The sequence below is a fragment of the Nyctereutes procyonoides genome, unplaced genomic scaffold, assembly GCF_905146905.1.
Source record: "Nyctereutes procyonoides isolate TBG_1078 unplaced genomic scaffold, NYPRO_anot_genome, whole genome shotgun sequence".
NCBI lineage: Eukaryota > Metazoa > Chordata > Mammalia > Carnivora > Canidae > Nyctereutes > Nyctereutes procyonoides.
In genome coordinates this window covers 46,215,742-46,240,018 of record NW_026575049.1, presented here as the reverse complement: position 1 = coordinate 46,240,018, position 24,277 = coordinate 46,215,742, and the positions used below count along the sequence as shown (strand labels likewise).

Genomic DNA, 24,277 nt, shown 5'->3' with positions numbered 1-24,277 from the left:
ACAGGGGTGCCTGGCTGGTTTAGTCAGAAGAGCATGCAACTCTTGATCCCAGGGTCATAAGTTCAAGCCCCACATTGGGTGTAGAGATTACTGAAAATAAATAAAGTTAAAAAAAAAGTATCACAGAGCTACTGAAGGATTTTGGAAGACTTGGTCAGACTTTCAAGATAGGCAAGCAAATGAAAAAACAAAGCAATTCTTAACTTACAGGGAAACACAAAGTTATATAAGAAAGGATATGGGGGCACCTGGATAGCTTAGTTAGTTAAGCATGCAACTCTTGATTTCAGCTCAGGTCATCATCTCATGGGTGACTCTGTGCTCAGTGAGGGGTCTGCTTGAAGATTCTCTGCCTCTGCCCTTCCTCCCACTCACACACGTACACGTGTGTGTGCGCTTTTTCTCTCTCTCTAAAATAAATAAATGAAATCTTAAAAAAAAAAAGGAAAGAAAGGATATAGAATTAGAGTACAATTGACCCTTGAACAACATGAGGGTTAGGGACACCAAACACCCCACCTTGCATAGTTGAAAATTCATATGTAACTTTTGACTCTCCCAAATCGAAACTACTAATAGTCTACCACTGACCGGAAGCCTTAACAATAATATAAATGATCAATTAACACTTATTTTGTAGGTTATATGTGTTAATATACTATATTCTAACAATAAAGTAAGCTAGAGAAAAGAAAATCATAAATATTGGAGTACCTTGGTGACTCGGTTAAGCGGCTGCCTTACGCTAACTAAGGTCATGATCCCCGGGTTCTGGGATGGGGCCCCAAGTCAGGGTGCCTGCTCAGCAGAGAGTCTGCTTCTCCTTCTCCCTCTGCCCCTCCCCTCCCTGCTCCCTCTTACATGCTCTCAAATAAATAAATAAATAAATAAATCTTTAAAGAAATAAAGTCATAAGGAAAAGTTTACACTCTGCATTTATTGAAAAAAAATCCACATACAAGTGGACCCACAAAGTTTAAACCCATGTTGTTCACAATGGAAAAATTATCAAATTAAACCAACTTTTAAGCTTGGAGCATGGCAAAAAGTTGGCATGTTTGAATTCCATTCCCAATCCTGGTTGTATCTTGTTTCCTTAAACTGATTTAATTTTAATTTTATTTATTTATTTGACAGAGAGAGAGAGAGAGAGACAGACAGACAGACAGCTCACAAGCAGGGGGAAGGGCAGAGGGACCCAGAGAAACAGACTCCCTGCTGAGCAGGAAGCCCTGCTCCTTGAGCAGGAAGCCCACCTGAGGCTTGATCTCAGGACCTGGAGATCATGACCTCAGCCGAAGGCAGACATTTAACCAACTGAGCCACCCAGGCACCTCTAAACTGATTATTGTTACAACAAAGTTTGAAAGCTGCTTTTAATGTGAGTAGTGAAATTTTGATATATTGTGAATAAGGCTTAAGAATGTCTGTCTCAGGATGCCTGGGTGGCTCAGTTGGTTAAGCAGCTGACTTGATTTCAGCTCAGGTTCTGACCTCAGGATGGTGAGATTGAGCCCCACATGGATTCAAGTGGAGTCCACTTAAGATTCTCTCTCCCCCTACCCCTCAGCCCACCTCTGCCCACTTGCCATCTTAAAAAAAAAAAAGAAAGAAAAAAAGAACACCTAGTCTCCCAAAGGAAGGTATTATAATGTTACTGAATGGTGCCAAATACACTGTGTGTATCTACAATTTAATCTTTGCTTGTATGCTATTATTTGATCAGCTCCCCTCCCTGTGATGCTACCATGCATAGAGTCAAATGCTCGTGATGTTTTGTATGGCTATTGACTTTGGCAACATATAAATAATGCGTAAAGCAAGTTTTTATGATTAAGGAATCAAATTTCCTGAATTTTATTCTTGAAGGTTGAAACTTCACATGTATAAACAATACAATACTCTTCATGGAAAAAAAAACCCTGTGTTGTTCAAAAGTCAACTGTGTAATACTTGATCTACAGTGAAACAATATACATCATCATAATAATGGCAAGATTGAATGTAGATTTAGTCCCCAGATGAGGTGTAATTGGGAGAAGAGTATGCAGGAAAGGCAGAGGGAGAGAAAGCTAAACTCCTCACATGCATGATAAACAGTAAAAGCAATGTCTGAAAGTGATGAATGGGGAGTTTGGGGAGAGAGATGCTGGGAGGCAGGAAGGAATGAGGGATGGGGTAAGAGCTGACTTAATAGCCAGTGTCTCAAATTGAAAAATTCAAGGGATGCTATTTAGAAACATAGAGGTTAATACTAGAAGAAATGACCCAAAATGAACAGTACCTGCCCCATATCTCCCACCATTTATTCTCTCCCCCTGATTCTTATCCTGACCAGGTTTCTGCTGTTTTTCTATTTATTTTCCCATTAGTGCTGTATAGGGATTCGTATCTTCCCTTTGCCCCTGTTCCCTCCTCAGCACATCAGCCTTACTATTCTTTTATTCTTTTCTAATTTGGGAAGTGATAAATGATATCTTCTTGCATTTCTTTGCTTACTAATGGGCTTGAATTTTTTAAAAAGAGAGAGAGAGAGAGCACAAGAGAGGGGAGCAGCAGGCAGAGTGAGAGGGAGACACAGACTCCCGGCTGAGCAGGGAGCCCACCAGGACCCTAGGATCACGACCTGAGCTAAAGCAGGTGCTTAACTAACAGCTACCCAGACGCCTCAGGCTTGAATTTTTTTACTTTTTTTTTTCAGCTTTGTTTTTATTTTTAAAGATTTTATTTATTTATTCATGAGACACACACAGAGAGAGAGAGAGAGAGAGAGAGAGAGAGAGACAGAGACACAGGCAAAGGGAGAAGCAGGCTCCCTGCAGGGAGCCCGATGTGGGACTCAATCCCAGGACCATGTCCTGAGCTTAAGGCAGACACTCAACCACTGAGCCACACAGGCATTCCTTTTTTCAGCTTTTGAATTCAATTTGGCAAAGTGATAAATGGTATCTCATTGATTATTAAAGACTGATTTTTTTCTGTATCATATTTTTTTGTCCATTTGGGCAATCACCTGTTATAAACTGTCTCCCATCTTCCTTGGGAATATTCACCTTTTTCTCATCGAATTATGAAAGCTCACAGTAGGGATGACTCACTGGCTCAGTAGATAGAACATGCAACTCTTGATCTTGAGGTCATGAGTTCAAGTCCCATATTGGATGTAGAGATTACTTAAAAAATAAAATAAAATCTTAGAGATGCCTGGAGGCACAGTTGGTTGAGTGTCCAACTCTTGGTTTAGGCTCACGTTGTGATCTCAGGGTCATGAGATTGAGCCCGATGTTGGGCCCTATGCTGAGCTTGGAGTCTGCTTGAGACTCTCTCTCCCTCTTCCTCTGCCCCTCCTCCCTGAAAAGGATAAATAAGTAAATAAAATCATTAAAAATGTATATTTTAAAAATGCTCACACTAAAAAGGCTAATAACCTTTCAGACACGAAGTATGTTGTACATGTTCCCTACTTTGTGATTGTCTTTAAAGTTATATTTTTCAAAAAAAAAGTTATATTTTTCTACACAGGAATTTAAAATTTTATGCAGTCAAATCCATTAGCCTTTCCCTTTCCAGGGAAAGGGAAGCCATGGATTTGCATTTTATGTAATGATGCTTAGTTTGGGGTTTGTGAATAATGCTTTGTTTAGGGTTGTGTTTAGATTTCGAGAAAAACTGTCAGAAAGAAGTTTTTCTTTTTAGATCTGCTGCACCAGAAAACAATTGTAGCACCAAGATCCCAAATGCAGCTTCTTGGTCTTCGAAAGCCATGCATCTTTAGAAGGTATAAGCTTACTTTTCAATTGTTTCATCAACTAATACACATTTTTTAAACATCCATTAATCTTCACACCAACTATTGGATAAGATATAATTTATACAATGTTCAAATCTGAAGCAGAAAAAGCCTTCATGTGGACAAGACAAGAGCAAATGACTGAGATCCATCCTCATTACAGGGGCCTTGAGAGCAATCAAGATGCCACAGCAAAACTATTGACATTGAGATTTTTTTTTTTTAATCTTACAAGTCAGCTGGCATAAAAGCTCATTAATTGAAAAGCTGATTTCTCCTTGTTAACGACAGACTAATATCTGAACTTAGTCTTCCTTTAGAAAAAAGGAGGCCTGGGTCACCTAGGTGGCTCAGTCAGTTGACCATCTGACTCTTGGTTTCTTTTTTCTTTTTTTTAAGATTTGTATTTTCTTATTCATGAAAGACACAGAGAGAGAGAGGCAGAGACGTGGGCAGAGGGAGAAGCAGGCTCCATGTAGGGAGCCCGATGTGGGAGTTGATCCCGGGTCTCCAGGATCATGCCCTGAGCTGAAGGCAGATGCTCAACTGTTGAGCCACCCAGGCGTCCTTGACTCTTGGTTTCAGCTCAGATCAGGACCTGATCTCAGGGTTGTGAGATCGAGCCCCACGTTGGGCTTCATGCTCAGTACAGCATCTGCTTAAGACTCTCTCCCCCGCCCCCCCGCCCCACCCCACTGTCTCACTCACTCTCCCTCTCAAAAAAAAAAAAAAAAAAAAGGAGGCCTACATATTTGCTTATGCATTACACAGGGCTTCCTGGGGATGCCTGGGTGTCTCAGGGTTGAGTATCTGCCTTTAGCTCAGGTCATGATCCCAGGGTCCCGGGATTGGGTCCCGCATCAGGCTCCCTGCAGGGAGTCTGCTTCTCCCTCTCCCTATGTCTCTGCTTCTCTCACTGTGTCTCTCAGAAATAAATAAAATCTTAAAAAAAAAAAAAAAAAAAAAGGAAGGGCTTCCCCTGAGTTGTCCTTGAAGTGGTCTTTGATTTCCCCATTCCTTTTCTTGTATCACCTTGCTTCTCTGATTTTCTCATCTAAATTGTGGAACTTTGGCAATGATTCATTCCAGATAACTTGCTTATTTATATGAAGAGGAAACACTACCCTTACACCTGATCTGATTTCAATCAGAGGGTCAGTGAGAATAAAAGAAAAAGAAAGAGGAAACGCAAAGCAGCCATTTTTTTTTGGCTTGTACAGGCCTAGTCACCTCAAGCCACTGGCTTCAGACTCCTTGTGACTTCCTCCTGTCGTTCCCCTCCATTCCTCTCCAGAACCAAGAACCACTCACCTTTGTGACATCACCTCTACCGCTAAGCAACTGGCCTGGCGCTCTCCTCACCCCATGAGCCCTGGGAGAACGTTGGACCAAGGTGCTCCAAGAAGGAGGCTCTGCTGCAGAGGGAGGGAGGGGAGTAATTAGAGGACATGCTGCAGCTTGTTGTGGAGTCAGCCAAGATCAACCCACCCCTCAGCCCCCCGCCCAGACCCTGCATGTCTGCCTACTTCCGAGGTGAGAGCAAGGCTCCTGGACGGAAATGACAAGCCCCTAGAGGCAACATACATTCAGTGAAAAAGTAGACTTATGGGTGTCCTCCTCTGTAAAAGATGCCCTGTGTGACAGAGGAGCAAAGTAGACATCACCCAGTTCTTTCAAACCTTAGCTTTATTGCCATTATCTCTCCTATCTTGACATTTCTGCCATTTCTTCTAGGGGAATGGCCACAGGGAAAAGAGAAGATTAATACTTCCTGAGCTGCTTCAGTGAACTAGAGTTGAGCCACACATTGAGTTTAAAAAAAAAAAAAAAGTACCTGCTTCATAGGCTTGATGTGAGGGTTGGTTTTTTTGTTTGTTTGTTTTTTGTTTTTTTTTTTTTTAGATTTTATTTATTTATTCATGAGAGACACAGAATGAGAAGCAGAAACATAGGCAGAGGGAGAAGCAGGCTCCTCACAGGGACAGGACTCGATCCCAGGACCCTCATAACAACCTGAGCCAAAGGCAGATGCTCAACCACTGAGCTACCAGGTACCCCTTGATGTGAGGATTTTAAAGGATAATATATATACAGCTCTTATATAACCCCCAGTAATAACTGTTTGAGCCCTATGAGTGATATTTACAACCAACAAAGCCTTTCCATAAACATAATGATTTTTGGTCCTCACAACAACCCCATGAGGCAAGATTTATTGTCTCCATTTCTCTTTTTTTTTGGTAAGGAAAAGTGTTCAAGAAAGTTGGCAGGGGTGAGGGGTGTTCAAAAGGATTTAGGAGGCAACACAAAAGAGATTAAGCGTGTCTGCATATCACAGAGCTGGGAACAGGAAAGGAACAAGAGAAGTGGACAGTCTTTTGATAGCAAGTAGGGGGGAGGTAGATACAGGCAAATGAGGTTTCCCAGCACGTGCAGGGAGTGAGAAAATTGGGGTCAACAGAAAGAAGGCACGGTTGTTTCTATAGCAGATATGAATAAAAAATAAAGTTTCTTAATTTTTTTTCTGGTTTGGGGAACTGTGCTCCTGGAATGTGACAATACCCCTCGGGAGAGTAAACATTTGGGACTCTGGACTCACGGGGCAACTCCCCAGGTACAGGTTTAGAGAGGCATAGTGGACGTTCAGTGAGCCAGGAACAGCCTGATTTCAGCCTTCTTTCCTACCATCCCAAGGGCGTGATCTTTCTTCTCCCTGAGATAGCTCTTACAAGATACCTAAATCCCAGACTCTTAGGTTTGCCCAAAGATTTACCTACAAATTCTTTTTTTTTTAAGATTTTATTTATTTATTTATTCATGAGAGGCAGAGACACGGGCAGAGGGAGAAGCAGGCTTCTTGCGGGGAGCCCGATGCGGGATTTGATCCCAGGACCCTGGGATCATGACCTGAGCCAAAGGCAGATGCTCAACCACTGAGCCACCCAGGTGTCCCTTACCTACAAATTAATATAATTGAATGTTTGTTTGATATTTTTTTATTCCTTTTTCACCTTTCTGAGCCCTTCCTCCCCCATATACCATCCACTACCCTGCATCCCTTCAGACTACCCAACAGGTACCTGCTTGCACACACTCTGTTTCCTCCTTTTTCACATTCTTTCCTTGGGAAGAATCTCAAAGTAATTTAGCAATTTAGAGGTTCTTTGCAGGGCTATTGGTTGTTCTTTGTTAAAGATATTTTTGGAGGAGGGGACTTTTAGTGGATGAGGAATTTTTAATCCATTAGAGGTGTTTGGGAGTCCACTAGGTTTTGCTCTGGTAACAAATAAATCTTTAAATCTCAATGCCTTGGGACGCCTGAGTGGCTCAGTGGTTGTGATCCCGGGATCCTGGGATCAAGTCCCACATCAGGCTCCCTGCATGGAGCCTGCTTCTCCCTCTGCCTATGTCTCTGCCTCTCTCTCTCTGTGTCTCTCTCATGAATAAAATAAAATCTTTAAAAATATATAAATCTCAATGCCTTAACACAATAAAAGTTTACCTCTTGCTCACACCAAGTCCTGCATCAAGGGGGCAACAATCCTGAGCGGCTCCTGCAAGCAGTGGTTTAGGGACCAGCTGTTTGCTGCTTGTGGCTCCAAAGTCATCCTGGTACCACCCTGCCAGGAGATCGTGAGAGTAGATGTGTGGAATGGGGAGTAGAAAACATCAATAGGAGATTTTAGGAGCCAGTCTTGGCAGTGGTGAAAATCGCTCCCACACTGCATTAGCCAGGATGAGTCATGAGTCACCACCTGGCTGCAAGATGGCTAGGAACCAAAAAAAAAAAAAAAAATGAAGTGAAGACATTATCTGTCACATGGAATGATGTTACTCTTAGAAAAAGTGAGAAATTTTGAAATCCCCAGAGTAAGAATCAGTGCCATATCACATCTGCCAACATAGACTTGAAGTTTTCTTGGAGTCCTACCTCTCTTTACCACACTTAAACCTAGACTTTGAAATATTTCCTACCACCAATGACAGCCCCTTGGTATCTTTGCAGATGTCAAGAAGAGAACTCATGAAGTGGAAGGGAATAACCCCACATGGAATGAGGTAAAACCCACCAGGACAAACCCCAAAAGAAGCAATGACAACCCCAAGAGTGAGGCTGGGTCCTGGCCATGCTTAGAATTCTAGGGAGAGGACAGGAAGTGGCGTGGCACAAGCTTTTCCCAAGGCTAGGGCATTTTGGCCTAGGAGTAGCCCCCAAGCTGGGCCGGAGAGCCACAGCAGCCACATCTACCTGTAGCTGTTCTTGACCCTTCTTCTCCACTCTCGCAGTGGACCATGATATGGTTCATCTTGTCCAACCTGGCCATCCTGATGTTCCCAGAAACCTGAAGCAGAGACAGGGCTCCCTGCGCAGGATCACTCTTATCTTCCATCCGTTGATGTCCCCCACCCCTGTGCTGGGTCCCTAAACCCCTTAACTACTGACACACCCATGATATTGCAGTTACACTGCAGAGCCCAGGTAGGATGCTCAGCATCTTGGTGAAAGGTAGCTAATGCCATCCTTTTAGGAAACTAGACTGTAGAGGGGTTCCTCAGTTCAAGAGAAACACAGCGCCAGTCCATTCCCTGTATCTTTCCTCATTTTCTAGAAGGTTGGGAAGGGGAGGGTGGGGAAAGAATGCTGACTTCTCTGTGCCTCCCATAGACCCTAATCTGGCACCTCTGGGACCGCCCCCTACAAAACGACTCTTTTCTGCAAATCATCCTTCGGGACCTGGGCTCAATAAAGAAAGACAGGTGAGGCAGAGAAAGGCAAGAGGCTGGCTCTCTGACCAAAGCTATGGCACATGCTGCATCTCCTGGCTCGAATCTGTGACTCACTCAGGTGGCAAGGACCAGAACCCACTCTCGCCAGCTCATGGGGCCAAAAAAAGAGGGGGGATATTTATAGAAGAGTGGTGAGGCTGAGAGTGCAGAGCAATTAGAACCAGGGTCCTGGGAAGCCAGGGGCAATCCTGCCTCTTCTGAAGCCATGGGATCTCAAATCTCTACTTCTCTCTGCCCAATCCTGGCCTCCTATTGTGGCCCCATTCTAGTGCCCAGCGGGGTCTGACATCTCTGAGACTGTAGCTAAGGCATCCCAAGTCAAAATTTCCTAGGATGGAGAATCTGATTGGTCCTGCTCCCATCAGGTGTCAACCCTCTGGTCCAATCAGCTGTTACTTGGCACTGTTCTCACTTGGGAGGAGTGTGGGAACAGAACTTCTGGAAAGGGTTTTGAGCAGGGCAGAGCCAGTAACTGGGGCACCCATTGCTCAGAGCCCCAAAGTCAGTTCTCAGAAACATGAGATGCTCTGAGATGCTCCACATCACTGTGTTCTTCCTTCAGCCTCTCTCTATGGACAGCACAGCCTGTAGGTGAGAAAACCCTCACTAGATAGTCATGCCTGGGGCAGAAGACACCCTTTCCCCTGGCTCAGGATCTCATATGTGCTCTTCATCTCCCCAGGTTCATTGGCCTGGCCACAGTAATGCTCCAGCCCTTGGTGAAAAAACCGAGTGAGGTCCTTTTTGTGAAGGACTTGACCCTGCTTAACCATCTCATGATGTCCACAGATGTGAGTTGGCCCTGGGAAGGGTGGGAGCAGCCAGAGAAGCTAGGATACTCCACTTTAGCAGAGGCCCAGTGCCCCCACCAGAGAGCACTTCTTGCCCTAGGAGGCCCCATCACGCTGCCATCATCTCCCTGACCTTCTCCATCCCATCAGCCATCCACCGACCCATCCTCCCACCCCTACATCCTTACTTTTAGATTGATTATTTAGTTAATTGTCCATTGGATGTCAGTACCTGTGTCAGGCTTGGACACAAAACTGAATGACTCCTACAGTCCACTGGAGTAGGCACCATTCACAGTGACAAGTGCCCCAGCACAAGGGTCAGGAAGGCTAGGTCACTGAAGTCAGGAGGAAGTGAATGAGTCTACATGGGAGGTCATGTAAGTATTTATAGAGGATGTGATTAAGATAATGGAAACAGAGGTGCCTGCGTGGCTCAGTCCATTAGGCATCTGCCTTCGGCTCAGTTCACGAACTCAGATTGAGCTCCGCATTGGGCTCCCTGCTCAGTAGAGAGTCTGCTTCTCCCTCTCCATTTGCCCCTCTCCCTGCTTATGTACTCTCTCTCTCTCTCTCTCATAAATAAAATCTTTAAAAAGGAAAAGAAAAGATAGATAGAAACAGGCAAAGACCAACCAAAGGAGAATAAGCACAGGTTATTTATGTAGAGCTGGCTATAGCAAGGGCATCGGCCAACCATCACTTGCACTTTGGCAGAGACTCAAAGACAGACAGAGGAAGGGTGAAGCTGCACAGTGGAAGCAGGAGTGGTTCCCAATGTGCCCTGATTGGAGGCTATTGGTGGTGGGTGGTGGGGAGCTATAAGAGGACCGGGCATCCTCTGTGATTGGTTAGTGGTGTATATTTGGCTTTCTCTTGCTGGTTCTAAGTGAGAAGAAGGGTCAAACATTGGGAAACTGTTGGTTATGAATCAAGTCCTGGCAATCTGAGGCCAACTCTTCCAGGGGCTATTGTTTGGTTTCCTGGACTGGTTGCTAGAGCAGTACTTTGACTTCCTACGAGGCTGACTTAGAGATAGCAGGCTGGCTTCCTGGGTTGGTTACTGCAGATTTATTGGGCTGGTTTCCTGAATTGATCGCTACACATTGTGGGTCAGAGTACCATTTTTATACAAGGTCTGGTCATTGTCCATTTTTTTACTCAGTTTCTCGGTGGGCATGAGTTTGCCCAATGGATAGGAAAGGAAGAGAATGCCAAGCAAGGGTATAAGGTGCATGCCTGAAGGCTGGAGGGAGAGAGGCAGGCAGCAAGTTCAGGGAAGGTGGGCTGCTATGCTGCTGGCATACAGGGATTGGGAGGATGTGAAGAAGGTAGTAAGAGAGCTGAGACTAGCTGAGACCAGGGGCCAAAAGTGAAGGGCCTTATGGTCTCTGCTGATGAGTTTTGACTTTACTCTGATTGGTTAGGGCACTTATATAAAGTTTAGGGGGCAATTCTGGCGATGATCTAGAAGTAGGATGGGTAGTCAGAGCGCTTGGAGGCAGGAAGTCAATTAAGAGGTATTTGCAAGAGTCCCCCACCTGAGGTCAGGAGATGTTAGGCTAGGAGAAGAGATGTTGGCATCAGCAGTTCTGGGCTGGTCCCAAGGCACCTCTTCCTCTCCTCCCTACCCCATTGTACTCCCTTGTTACCACCACTACCATGTGCCTCCTCTATTCTCCAAATCCCCTCCACTATAACCCATTGCCACCAGTTTATAACTCCCTCTGCCCAAGACATCACAGGCCCCACAGGGGGACAGTGTTATGACTTGGCCAAGTATTGCAGGATCTGGCTACAAACTACCCTGCCACCACCACCCACCATCTTTGCCTTGCAGTGCACTGTAACCCTACAGGTGGCCCTTATGAGAAACCAGGATATTGAGAAGATAGGTATGTACTTGAGGCTTACCCCTGTTCTTCTCCAAGCATAGCTGGGTGGGCTCTTTGGGACCTTTGGGACCCATCCCTTGAGGCCTACAGAAGGACTGTGATCAGGTTAGGGTCTAGAGGCCAGATCTTCAGATGCCTGGCTGAGGCATCTTCCCCCCACAGTATTTCTACTTGTCATCTCTAGATATGAGGCCCAGCCTCCAGTGGGCTGCAAAAGGAAACAAGGATGACCTTTCGAAGAGCCCCTACATGTAGATTGTAGGGCCTAGGGTTACTGAGGGTAGGAGGGGGCCCATGGGAATGTTCTGGGGAGGACATGTACCCCTTTTGAGGTCTTTTGGCCATGGTTTTAGTCAGAAGCTAGTCACTAAGGATAGAACAATGAAATGGGCATAGTGCTTCAAAGCCTTCTGAGCCCCAGCCTCTGAGACCTCACCCAGACTGTTTCCCCAGGCGATGGCGACCTCCTAGGCCTAAGTACCCGAGAGACGGCCAGGCAGAAACTGATGGTCCCCAGCTACGCCATGCCTGTGGCTCTGTCCACAAAGCCTCAGCACTTTCAGGTGAGGACCTCCTGAGCTGATTCACCTGACATTCTCATTGTGATCCCAGGCCATCCCCATCTCTCCACAAGGTCATGGCAGAGGACCAGAGCTACATGTCCTCGGAGCCTCACTGCACTCCCTGATCCTCTGGGACCATTCTGAGCCACTTCTGCGGGAATCCTAAGCCAGAGACAACTCCACTGAAGCAATAGGAGGCGCTGTTGGCTGTTGTACACCAACAGGCCTTGGCAAGTGCTGCGAAGGCAGAACAAAAGGCCTGGAGTACTCCTCAGGATTGTTGGCAACACAAGGCTAGCCACATGCAGGGCAAAATGAGCTACATGGAAGAGGCTGAGGAGAGCTCCCACCATGACTTCTGGAACCCTCATCTCATGGCTTACCAACTCCCTCTGATCTGTAGCTTTGTAACCTAATAATTTCTGCTATGGTTTTGCCTGCTCCCCAGCCTGCCACTTGTCCAGGAGATTGGGTATCATTCTTGACTGCCTTCTTCCTCACCCTACCCCCTGCATCCAGTCGATGACTAAGTCCCAGCTCTTAATTTCACCCAATGCCCCCACCACTCCATCACCATTTCATTTCCCCGGGCTGAACCACCACTATGGCTTCCCTGGACCACCTCATAGGCTCCTCCTAAAGTCCCAGCCTCCAGCTCTCTCCTGTCCATCCTTCAGTCAAAGTGGTCTTTCAAAGATGTCCTTCTTAACCATGCCATGCACCTGCTTTAAAATGTCCTTAATAGGGCAGCCCCAGTGGCCCAGCGGTTTAGCACCACCTTCAGCCTGGGGTGTGATCCTGGAGACCCAGGATTGAGTCCCACATCAGGCTCCCTGCATGGAGCCTGCTTCTCCCTCTGCCTGTGTCTCTGCCTCTCTTTCTCTCTGTGTTTGTCATAAATGAATAAATGGAATCTTTAAAAAAAAAGTCCTTAAAAACAAGGATATCCATGACAGAAGATAAATACACTTGTGGTGAGTATAACATACATATAGTTGTCACATCACTATGTTACAGGCCTGAAATTAATGTATCATGTGTCAACTATAATATTAAAATATAAAATAAAGTGAAAAATGAGGATCCACTAATGTGCTCGGGACAAAACCCAAACTCCTAACAATGGCTTCGCAGGTCCTTGATAACAGAAGTCTATCCCAGCACGCTGCTCTGTCTCCTGCCCCCATCCTTCTTCATCCTGCTCTAGCATCCTGGACACCTTGCAGTCCCCATTCTCAAGCCACTCTCTCTAGACACAAGGTCTTTGCACATGCTGTTTTTCCTTTGGAAGACTTTCCTTTCCTTTCCCTCTGGGCACCAGGCTAGTATGCTCAAGATAAAAGGTCACTGTGTCCAAATCACTGTCCTTCCTATATACTAGAAGTTAGGGCAAAATTCTGACATGCGACCTGTTTGCCTGTTTTGGCCCACCGTGGTCTCTGAGGATCCAGTAGCTGCATGTGTATTGACCCCTGAAGGGTCTCTGGACTTGTTGGAGACACAGGAGGCCTCACAAAGAAAGGCCGATCCACAGCCTGGACTGGGAAAGCCATATATTGTTTACTACCTACAAGCAGATGACAAACTCCCATGCCTGTGCCCTGCTAGCCACTGCCAAATCCAGTTCTTTCTCCCCCTAAGCCTCAGCCAGCCATGGGGTCTTTCCTGGGCTCTGCATTGCACTTCCTGCCTTCTAGTTCTAGGCTCAGATGTTGTAGCCCTTTGACTGAGTCCCAGTAAAGTATATAAAGGGGAAGAAGAAACTATGAATCAGAGAGCAAATCACAGATCATAGATTCAATTGCATGGAACTTTAAAATTCTCCATTCCCTAAAAAGATAATAGGCAAAAGTTAAAAAAAATGGGAAAGATTAGACTTCATTCCTATATTCTGTAATAAGCCCATAGCAATTGAGAAACAGTCAGTGTACACAAGATGAAAAAGACAAAGCGGTGGAGGGGACAGTTTCCAGAAGAGAAAGCAGAAGGAACCACGGCCTTCCTAGGACTTTATCTTCAGGCAGGTGGAGTCCAGCTCCCCGTGGGTTCTCCTTCCATCTGCAGTAGATGCCTCTTAACAAACACTTTGTTCTTTTAGAGAAGAGTGCCTATTGGAGAAGGGGGCCCGGGTCCCAGCCTCAGGTTCCCCTGTGTCTTCCCCCCACCCAGGTCCGAGTGAAGGTGTTCGAAGGCCGGCAGCTAATGGGTAACAACATCAAGCCGGTGGTGAAGGTGGTTATCGGAGGCTACCAGCACAACACGCGGATCAAGATGGGAAACAACCCTTTCTTCAATGAGGTGGGCTGTGCATTCTCTTCCAAACTGAATGGGGCACTTGGGCCAAGTGGGCTAGGCATTTCCTGCAGGCAGCAGCAGGGAGGCTGCTTCCTCCACACACGTTGGCTGAACACCTACAAGAGGGCCAAGCACTGCCTGGCACTGGGAAAACAGATGAAATAATTGGAAACCTCCCATTGGAGGAGCCAGTAGCCTGTTGGGGGGATCGGCCTGTGAATGCACACCCAATGACAATGTCATGATACTGGGGTGAACAGGGATCTGGGGGTGCTGTTGATGCATCCTTGAAATGCAGACCCAGACCATTACATCCTGTCACTGCTGAAGCCCTAAGCTAGACCATTGTGTCTGACCACAGTTGGAAAGTCCATAAATACTCGCTGAATTAATTGGTAAATAGACCAATAAATAAGAGATTGAAAAAAAAAAAAAAACAGTGAGAGCAGGGAGGAGTGGGTGCACTCAGGAAGGGCTCCCAAAACCTTGAAGAAAGAGTCTACCAGGGAAAGAGGGACATTATGAAGAAAAGAAAATTCAGGAAAAAGCAATAGCGTCTTCAGAAGCATAGAAACAAGAGGCAGAACTGTAGGTATGGCTGTGGCTGGAGGGAAGCCTGCAAAATGTTCTAGGACCCTATCACAGATGGCACCTGGCAGCCACGGAGGGACTTAAGTGGAGAACGATGGGGCAGAGTTTGCATTTGGGAAAGAGGGTTCTGGCTGCAGCAGGGGCTAGGGGTGCAATGGGCTGACAGGACTGTCTACAAGGAGGCAGAGGCTCGGGTCTCCATCCCAGCACAGTGAGCTGGGCCTTGGGTCACTCATGACAGATGTTCCTGGGATCCCCTGCCCCTGCCCTCTACCCCAGCAGAATACCCTCCAGGAGCTGGGCAGGCCTCTGCTTCTGGAGGAGGAGCATGAGTGTGAAATGGGCAAGAGCTGGGGAAGAAGCATGCTATTCTTAGCCTTCAGGCTTACTGAGCCCCTAGGTAAAGTGGTGGAAGGAATATCATCCAACCCCTACTCCCATTGTCTCTGCTTCAGATCTTCTTCCAGAATTTTCATGAGGTGCCTGCTAAGTTCTTTGATGAGACCATCTTAATCCAGGTGAGGAGCTAAACAAGATGGGCCCACTTTCTTGTCCCACCTCAATTCTGGGAAGGACTTCAGCTCCCCTGCCCCACCCTTAGAGCCACCCTTCTGACCCCAAGGCACATCATCCATGGCCTTTGTCACTTCCTGGCAGCCCTGACTCCCTATTCGTTCATTCAACAAATCTTATGGAATGCCAACTGTTAGGCCCTAAAGTGGGCCCCAAAGTGAAGAAAACAGACAGGATTCTCATGGACCAAAGGACCCCTCAAAGGTCCCCTCAACATGGGACATTCCATTCCCCAACCAGAGGGAGCCTGGTAACAGTGGTGAATGTGTGTTTATCAGGTGCCTCCCATGTGCCCAACACAGGCCTAAGGAGAAAAAGAAGGCCTCTCCCTTGAAGAGTGTACATGTTCTCAGGAACACAGGGACATGGGAAATGATCAGGACAGTGTGCAGTGGAAAAAGTTGAGTGCAACACTGCTTTGGGCCGACCTTTGGGTTCATCAGATGAATTGGACCCTCTGATCAATCTCCTCATCAGTAAAATGGAACTAAAATTCTGACCCTCACAGGGTACCTCTGAGAATTAAATGAGAAAAACTATGTGAAAGTGTGGGCCACTAGGAAGCATCGAGTAAATCCTAGAGAATCCCAAATGTGTCCTTACAATTCTTCCCATGGGAGTGGGGGAAATGGGGAATATGAGTAACTGAGATATTTCTGGAACCACCCTGCAGGTGATGAATTCCACACTGATGAGATTCAATGCAGAGATCGGGAGATTCCAAGTGAGCCCTGGATGAAGGAGGAGGTTTGATGACACAGTTATAGAGACCTACCATGGGCTCCATGCCCAAGTCGATGGGCAAAAATTTGAATTTTCATGCAGAAATATCCAGATTTGGATCCACCTACCAACTGGGTTGACTTAAGTTTTTCAGAACCTCTACTTCCTCATCTATACAATGGGAATAATGATAGACTCAAATCACAGAGTCATTGTAAGGATGAAAGTGTGTACCATTTATGTACCCATTTAAAAGTTGGGTGCCATGCTAAATTCCCCACACTTATAATTATGGACACACTCCAAATCTCTGCCTCGAGGGAATGGAAGCAGAAGATCCAAAAAGGCAGAGAAACAGAGAAAATTGCCACCTATGAGAACAGAGTAAAAAGGTTTGCTTTGGAAAGACACAGGCTGAGAGATGAGGAAAGGTGACATAGTCATGAAGGGCTAAAAAAGATCCTCCAAATCCAGGAAGATTGGGAGAAGGTAGAGTTGCCAAATTAAATACAGGATGCCTCATTACATTTAAAGCTTAAACAACAGATACTCTTTAAATATAAAAATGCGGGATCCCTGGGTGGCTCAGCGGTTTGGCGCCTGCCTTTGCCCCAGGGCGTGATCCTGGAGTCCCGGGATACAGTCCCACATCAGGCTCCCTGCATGGAGCCTGCCTCTGTGTGTGTGTGTGTGTGTGTATCATGAATAAATAAATAAAATCTTAAAAAATATAAAAATTAAAAAAATAAAAATAAAAATGCCTGAAATATTGCATGGGTCCTCACAAAATATTTCAGGGGATGTATGTATACTAAAAATGAAGTCATCACTTATCAGCAGTTCTAACTTAAATTGGCATCTATATTTTATTTTGCTAAATCTGGCAGCCTCTAAAAAAGGCTTCCATCTTGGGAAAGGCACATTTAAGACAAATCAGAGTAAGGTTTCTTTCTCATGACTTGTAATAAGCACATGAAGAGTCATGACCTGTCCTTTAAAGAAGCAAATAGGCTGGGCACCTGGGTAGCTCAGTCAGTTAAGCATCTACCTTTGGCTAAGGTCATAATCTCAGGGTCCTGGGATCGAGCCCCCGTGGGGCTCTCTGCTCATCAGGGAGTCTGCTTCTCCCTCTTCCTCTATGTTCATGCTCTTTCTCTCTTGCACTTGCGCTCTCTCTCTCTCTCAAATAAATAAAATATTCTTTTAAAAATCATCATAGGCTTAGAGATTGAGAGATTCCAGAGACGTTAGGTGGCAGGAGGTAAAAAATATTGTGCTTTCAAAAAAGACTACAATAGCCAGACAATGACCAATGGTATGAACCGTTAAATAAGTTATAAGCATGAGGGGTGCCTGGGTGGCTCAGTCGGTTGAGCATCTGACTCTTAATTTTTGGTTCAGATCATGGTCTCGGGGTCATAAGATTGAGCCCTGCATTGGGCTCCATGCTCAGCAGGGAGTCTGCTTGAGATTCTCTCCTTCTCCTTCTGCCTCTCCCCCCATTCTCTCTCTTTCTTTTTTTTTTCTCTCTCTTTCTCAAATAAATAAATAAAATCTTAAACAAGTGAGTTATAGACATGGGAGAAAAAGTGACCCTTTAAAAAAATATATTTCTTTGGAAAATTTCAAACATACACAAAAGCAGAATAGTATCCTGAGTTCCCACATACTGATCACTCAACTTCACTAATTCACTGCCAGTGGTGTTTTCTCTACACCTGGCCCACTTCCCATACCCACTGGGTTATTTTGAACCCAACCTCGGCCACCATATCATTTTATTTTTAAATATTTCAGTATGTATTTCTAAAACAGAAATATTTTATTAAGCACAACCAAGTGTAATTATCACTCACATTCTAAAACCTTTATAATTGATGTATTAAATATTAGCCAGTGTTCAAATTCCCCTAATCATCTTATGAATTCCTTTCATGGTTTGTTCAAAATAGGATGCAAACCAGGCGCATACATTGCAGCTGGTTAAAACATATTTTTAGGTCTCTCGGATTCTGCTGGTCCTGCCCTTTCCCCCACCCACATCCCCCAGGTAATTTGTTAAAGAAACCAGATAGTTTGTCCTGTAGAGTTTTTCTCCAATCTGATTTGCTGACTGCATCTCCAGAGGATCATTCCACATGTCCTTCTGCCCAGCTGTTTGTGATCTAGAGGCTTGCTAGATTTTGGGTCCATTATTTGGCAAAATGACTTTGGCAGGAGGCACAGAACATCTGTTGGTCTCTCTTTCTATGTTGTCAATAGCCATTGATGATCACTGCCTGGATCTGTTGCTTCATTATGGGGGCCTGGGTTTGGTTTGGTTCTTTTCCAGCTTTATTGACATACAGTCCTCTTAAAATATGTGTATTCCTGTGAAGCCATCATCACAATCAAGATAACAAACATTTCTATCACCTCCAAAAATTTCCTTGTACCCATTTGTTAATCTTCCCTCTCACCCCCATCCCACTCCCTCCCAGCCCCAGGCAACCACCAGTCTGCTTTCTATAACTATAGCTTGGTTTGCATTTTCTAGAATTTTATGTCAATGGAATAATATGACACATTCCCTTTTTTGTTTGGCTTCTTTTACTCCACATAATTATTTTGAGATTCATCCTTGTCTGTTGCATGTGTCAGTAATTCATTCCTTTGCATTCCTGAGTAGTATTCCATTCATAGAAGTATCACGATTTGTGATACATCTTTGTATCACTCATCTTTTGATGGACATTAGATCATTTTCAGTTTTGGGCTGTTACAGTAAACCTGCTGTAATGGTGATGTATGACTCTTAATCTAATTTCTCTTGGGTAAATATGTAAAAGTAGATTGAGTAGATCATATGGTAGGTATATGTTTAACTTTTAGAGAAAATTCCTGTTTTTTCCCCCAACAATTCCAAACAGGCTTTACCATGTTATATTCTCACCAGCAGAGTGCCAGTTGCCCCCCATTCTCATCAACACTTCATGTAGTCCATCGTTTTTACTTGAGCCCCTCTAATTATCTATAGAGCTATCTCGCTGTGATTTTAATTTACCCATTCCTGACGACTAATGATCTTGAGCATCTTTTCGTACGTTTATTTGTCACCTATATATTTTCCTTGTTGAAGTGTCTGTTCAAATCTTTTGTTCATCTGAGGCACCTGAGTAGCTCAGTCAGTTAAGCATCTGACTCTTTGGTCTCAGGACATGATCTCATGGGTCATGGGATTGAGCCCTGCATCAAGCTCCTTGCCCAGTGGGGAGTCTGCTTGAAAGATTCTTTCCCTCTGCCCTTCCCCTTTCTCTTTCTCTCTCTCACTCTCTCTGTGTCTCTAAAAGTAAAATAGATGAATCTTCAAATTTTTTGCTCCTTTTCAATGGGTCATTTTTTTACTACTGAGTTTTGAGATTTTCTTATATATTCGGGATACAAATCCTTGTATCAGATATACAACTTGGAAATATTTTTTCCCATTATATGATCTTTCAGTTTTCTTGAATGTCCTTCAAAGAGCAGAAGTTTTACATTTCAAGGGAGTCCACTTCATCAAACTTTTCTTTTATACATTATGCTTCCATGGTTGTAGCTAAGAAATCTTTGCCTACCTAACCCAAAGGGATGACTGAGGTTTTTTTTTCCTTAAGATTTTATTTACTTATTCATGAGAGACACAGAGAGGCAGAGACATGGGTAGAGGGAGAAGCAGGCTCCCCAGAGGGAGCCTGATGCAGGACTCGATCCCAGGACCCCGAGATCATGACCTGAGCCAAAGGCAGATGCTCAGCCATTGAGCTACCTCGGTGCCCTGGGATGACTGAGTTTTAAAGCAGCCCTAACACGCAGAATTTGGGGGCTGCTCTATGGAACCTTCAGATGTGGGCTACAAGGAAGATCTGAATATTCTGCAGTGCCTTGCCCCATGCCACCTTCAGTCCTATACCACATCCCTCAGGCCTCAGTCAGAAACCTTCTCCCAGGGGGAAAGGAAAGCTCATAGTCTCTTTGCCAGCGCCTCACTTAATCACCCTCTTCCCTAGGATAGGAGAGACACTTCCCAATCCAGGAACAGGAAAGAGTCAACCCTGTGTTAGCCAGGTAGTGCTGTGTGGTGATTGAGAATCCTTTCAATCCAAGCACTGGTGGCTAATACTTCAGTACAGTAATATTGTTTGTTGGTATTGCAAATGTTGGCCAGAGACCCTAACTAATCCTTGCTCTACTCTTATGTTTTCAGACAGATATTGGGTTTATCTACCATTCTCCAGGTGGGTATCAGTTGTTGCAAATACATGTGCCTTCCAAGAAAAATCAGGCCAGTTGTCCAAACATTTCAAAATCCCTGTATGTTCAGCATGAGGGAAGACATGACTTATTTTCTGTATTTGATAAAATTTATAATGATAACATCTTTCTCTTCAAAACTCAAGGCATCCCATTGGGTTAAATGCTAACCTTTTATGGCAGCCTTGGGTTGAATTTCTATTTTTTGAGGCCTGTATTAGGAGACTGACATTTGAGTAGAGGTCTCCACTGTAACCATAATGTACAACCTGGCCATAACATACATACCAGGTTAAAGCTGGAACTTAGTGTTGGGGAAAATGCTTGCATCTCTCATACCAGGGTAGTAACAACTGTAAGTTCCCAAGGATGGGGAAGAGGGAGTCTCTATTTCCTAAAGGCAGTGGCTGGCAGCCTGGTGAGTGCACTAGCTTTACCTACTGGTAGGAGTAACTCCCATTTTTCTCTGCTCCTGTATGGGAACCAGAATATATGAGACATATTTCCACACCCCTCTCCCACAGAAACAAAGACTGGTTTCAGGGAAGAAGAATGGAGACTAGAGGCTGGTCTCCCATGGGCCCTCTGCCCCTTCAGGTCACACACTCATGAGGAAATGGTTAGGCCTTTGCCAGCCGAATGAACCCAACAATGGTGTGAGAGGCTACCTGAAAGTCACCATCTGTGTCCTCGGTGTGGGAGACCAGGCTCTGGTGAGGCTGCCCCCCATGCCCCAGCAGCATTCTCTACTGTGGCTGCTTCCATAGGGCACCCCAAGGCCCCCAGAGTGGCCACTGATCTTCACATGCTTTTATTTGCCTGCTGTGTCACTTGAGCATTGTCTATCCCTCCCCCATATGGAGTGGAAGTTCAGGGAAGCCAAATCTGGTGGCCATGGTCATGACCATCGTATGACTCTACCCTGTCAGGTCTCTGGTCTCTGCAGGTAGATCAAAAGCCACCCTATGCAGCTGATGACACCACTACTAAGATCTTCAAGTCAACGGTGGTCCCGATCAACATGGCCTACTTACAGTTCTTCATCTACTGTGCAGAGGATCTTCATCTGAGTAGAGTCAGGGTGGCAGGGTGGGAGTCGACCCTGAGGTTCCCTACACAGTGGCACCCTGGATTCTCATGGGGCTTCCCTATTCCATTTGGATGCTAACCTAAGATTTGGGGTGGGGGGATAGGACAAGACCGAAACCCAACAATATTTGTCTCATGAAGACCCCATAGATACTCCTTAAGATGGGTCATTTGCCCCTGACCTGTCTGTGATACCCAGATGCAGACCCACAGTTCCCTATGCCAGTGCCCACCCTGGCTGCCATTATATGCCATGACATATCACAGCACATAGAGGTAGAGTGGCAATGAGCACGGTCTGCACAGGGGGCACCACACCACGTGATGGCGAGGGTTATAAGTTGTTCGGTCACCTCTCCATTTCCTCCCCTTAAAAAAAAAATGCAGCTATCTCAAAAATCTTGTAACTTCTTGTTCACAGAGAAACAGCACTTAGTAAGTCCTATGTTGGAAGTGGAACTAATTGGGGAAAAGGTAAGGGTGGAAAGGGTCTAATGTTTAGGGAAACTGTCACCTAGGTAGTGTGTGGGGAAAGACGGAGTTGGTAGGCAGGACCCCAGGATTTGGATCTCAGTTCCTCCATCAGTGGGCTGTGACCCCACTGGGCCAGGAACTCTGTGAAGGCAGAGGCCATGGCTTAGTCACCCTGTCTCCCAGAGCTGTGAACAGTGCCCTTCATGGAGGAGATGCCCATTGAAAGCCTAATGTACACGAAGGGCACAAATGAGTGAATGAGTGAATGAAACACATGCCCATACACAACACTGAAACTGTCCCTGTCTTCTTCGGGCCTGGGTTTCTTCATCTATAAATTGAAGGTTCTTGGGCAAGAGACTGGCTGACATTCCACGATCCTCTGTGAATAGAGAGCAGCATTTTTCCAAAGTGTGCTAATGGATGTTATGTGCAAAAAACCCCAAAAGGATCCTATGTTCAAATTTGGGGAATGCTGAGTTAAAGTTAAGTAGGTTTGTCTCGAATTCATAAACCATCATTTCTAACATGTTCTACCTACTAGAAGTATCATTAAATCCAGCACATACATAAAGGGAGGGAGATGAGTGTCTACCTTTCAAAGGAAGGGCTGTACCAAAGGATTTGTGGACATATTTTAAAACCACCACAGTGAATGTGGTTTGGGTGCTCCAAATTTATTTGAGATGTTCTCGGGTGATAGGTGGCACACAATTTTCAAAAATTTTAATATCTCTGTGGTTTTCTTAGTATGTATTTAAAAAGTTTAACCAGTCCAACCAACCTTGATTTCACTGACGATTGCCTAGAATAGAGCCAGGTTTAAAAATGAAGTCAAGTGATGCTTTGGAAAAGGGTATACCATTATGTACTACCATAGTCACCATGGTTTTCACTCACTTTTCTATTGGGATTGTAGTGTTTAACAAAATCTGTGTGTATGCACTCATATAATAAAGTTAGTAACTCCATGACTATTTAAAAACAGTCAATTGAAAGATGATTTAAAATAAATAATAGGGAATCGATCTGGGCAGATATATAAAGGACTGAAGTTATAGTTGAGGAGTTATCAAAATGTCGTTAGACCATTCCCAAGATCAGCCCTGTGCCAGGGACAGTGTCCATCTGTGGGCTGGGCTGAAAAAGCTGGAAGGTGTGATCAGTGGAGGGAGGACAGGACAGGCTGGCACTGACACTGCTTTGCTATGTTCCTAGCTCAAGACAAATGTGCTGAGCCAAACTGAGAACCCAATATGGAACCAGATCCTGACCTTCCAAATTCAGGTATTGCTGTTCCACCTTTTTTTTTTTCTTTTTTTTTTTTTTTTTTTTTTGAGAGAGAGAGAGAGAGCAGAGGGGACCAGGCAGAGGGAGAAAGAAAATCCCAAGCAGGCTCCACACTCAGTGTGGAGCCCGGAACCCAACACAGGGCTTATTCTTAACAACCCTGAGATCATGACCCAAGCTGCAATCAAGAGTCGGATGCTTAACCGACAGAAGCACCCAGGCCCCCCAGGCTGTTCCATCTTGACCACTCCCCTCCTTCTGGTCCACAAACGGAAGGCAAGTTTAAGTGTGTAGAGGTATAGATGGAAGGTAAGAGTCAAGAAGCGTGGGAGTGGGGGTGGGGGTGGGGGTGATTGTGGGACTTGCCTGATGGGAAACATGAGAAAGCCCGGGACATATTACAGAAAACTTACTTTATTTGTCTAGTACTAACAAATGAGTGGGCCATGCAACTGAACTTTCCAGAAAACTTAAATATGCCCTTTCACCTACATTACAAAACAAAACCAAAAAATCACTTAAAATCTAAATTGTATTATGCATTTTATCTTCTAGGCAAAGTGCCCTGAAGATAATTATAGCTCTTTGTTAATGGCCTAGAGGTACTGTGGGAACATAGTTAGTATATGGGCTACATGTAGTATAGGCTAGTTGTTCCTGCATTAAATGGCTCCAAGGTGCTCTTCTCTGTGGGATTCTGTATTCTGATTTTTATAGCTTTTCAGTCCTCAGTTACCAATCAGTAGTGTGGATGCCAGTTCTCTTAAAGCCCTGGGAGAACCTTGATTGACTTTTGACTCCATGCCAGACTTCTGAGAACTGCATGTAGAATGACAGTACACAATTCTGAGAGATAGCTTGAGCACTGTCATTAAGTATGAGTGCATAGAACTTTGTGTGGCTTCTATTTGGCTACACAGAGAGCATTTCATTTTTTTTATACCTTACATCTATGTGACTTAAAATCAGTTCATGAGCTCCCTTCTACTCTCCTGGGACCCACTTCCTTGCTCCTTTTTTTTTTTTAAGATTTTATTTATTTAATCATGAAAGACACAGAGAGAGAGAGAGGCAGAGACACAGGCAGAGGGAGAAGCAGGCTCCATGCAGGGAGTCTGACGTGGGACTCAATCCTGGGATCCC

At 45.0% G+C, this 24,277-nt stretch overlaps 1 protein-coding gene across 1 annotated transcript in view; it reads left to right on the top strand.

Moving 5' to 3' along the window:
- Window positions 1-5,238: 5,238 nt before the first annotated feature.
- FER1L5 (fer-1 like family member 5) overlaps window positions 5,239-24,277 on the top strand; it is a 52,033-nt gene continuing 32,994 nt past the window's right edge. The window contains exons 1-14 of the mRNA XM_055328512.1: window positions 5,239-5,323; window positions 7,797-7,849; window positions 8,457-8,548; window positions 9,261-9,369; window positions 11,210-11,264; window positions 11,718-11,827; window positions 13,997-14,125; window positions 15,169-15,231; window positions 15,960-16,010; window positions 20,235-20,265; window positions 20,879-20,994; window positions 21,228-21,351; window positions 21,792-21,844; window positions 23,063-23,131. Coding sequence (XP_055184487.1) covers window positions 5,239-5,323; window positions 7,797-7,849; window positions 8,457-8,548; window positions 9,261-9,369; window positions 11,210-11,264; window positions 11,718-11,827; window positions 13,997-14,125; window positions 15,169-15,231; window positions 15,960-16,010; window positions 20,235-20,265; window positions 20,879-20,994; window positions 21,228-21,351; window positions 21,792-21,844; window positions 23,063-23,131 — 1,140 coding nt within the window. The remainder of the gene's footprint in view (window positions 5,324-7,796; window positions 7,850-8,456; window positions 8,549-9,260; window positions 9,370-11,209; window positions 11,265-11,717; window positions 11,828-13,996; window positions 14,126-15,168; window positions 15,232-15,959; window positions 16,011-20,234; window positions 20,266-20,878; window positions 20,995-21,227; window positions 21,352-21,791; window positions 21,845-23,062; window positions 23,132-24,277) is intronic.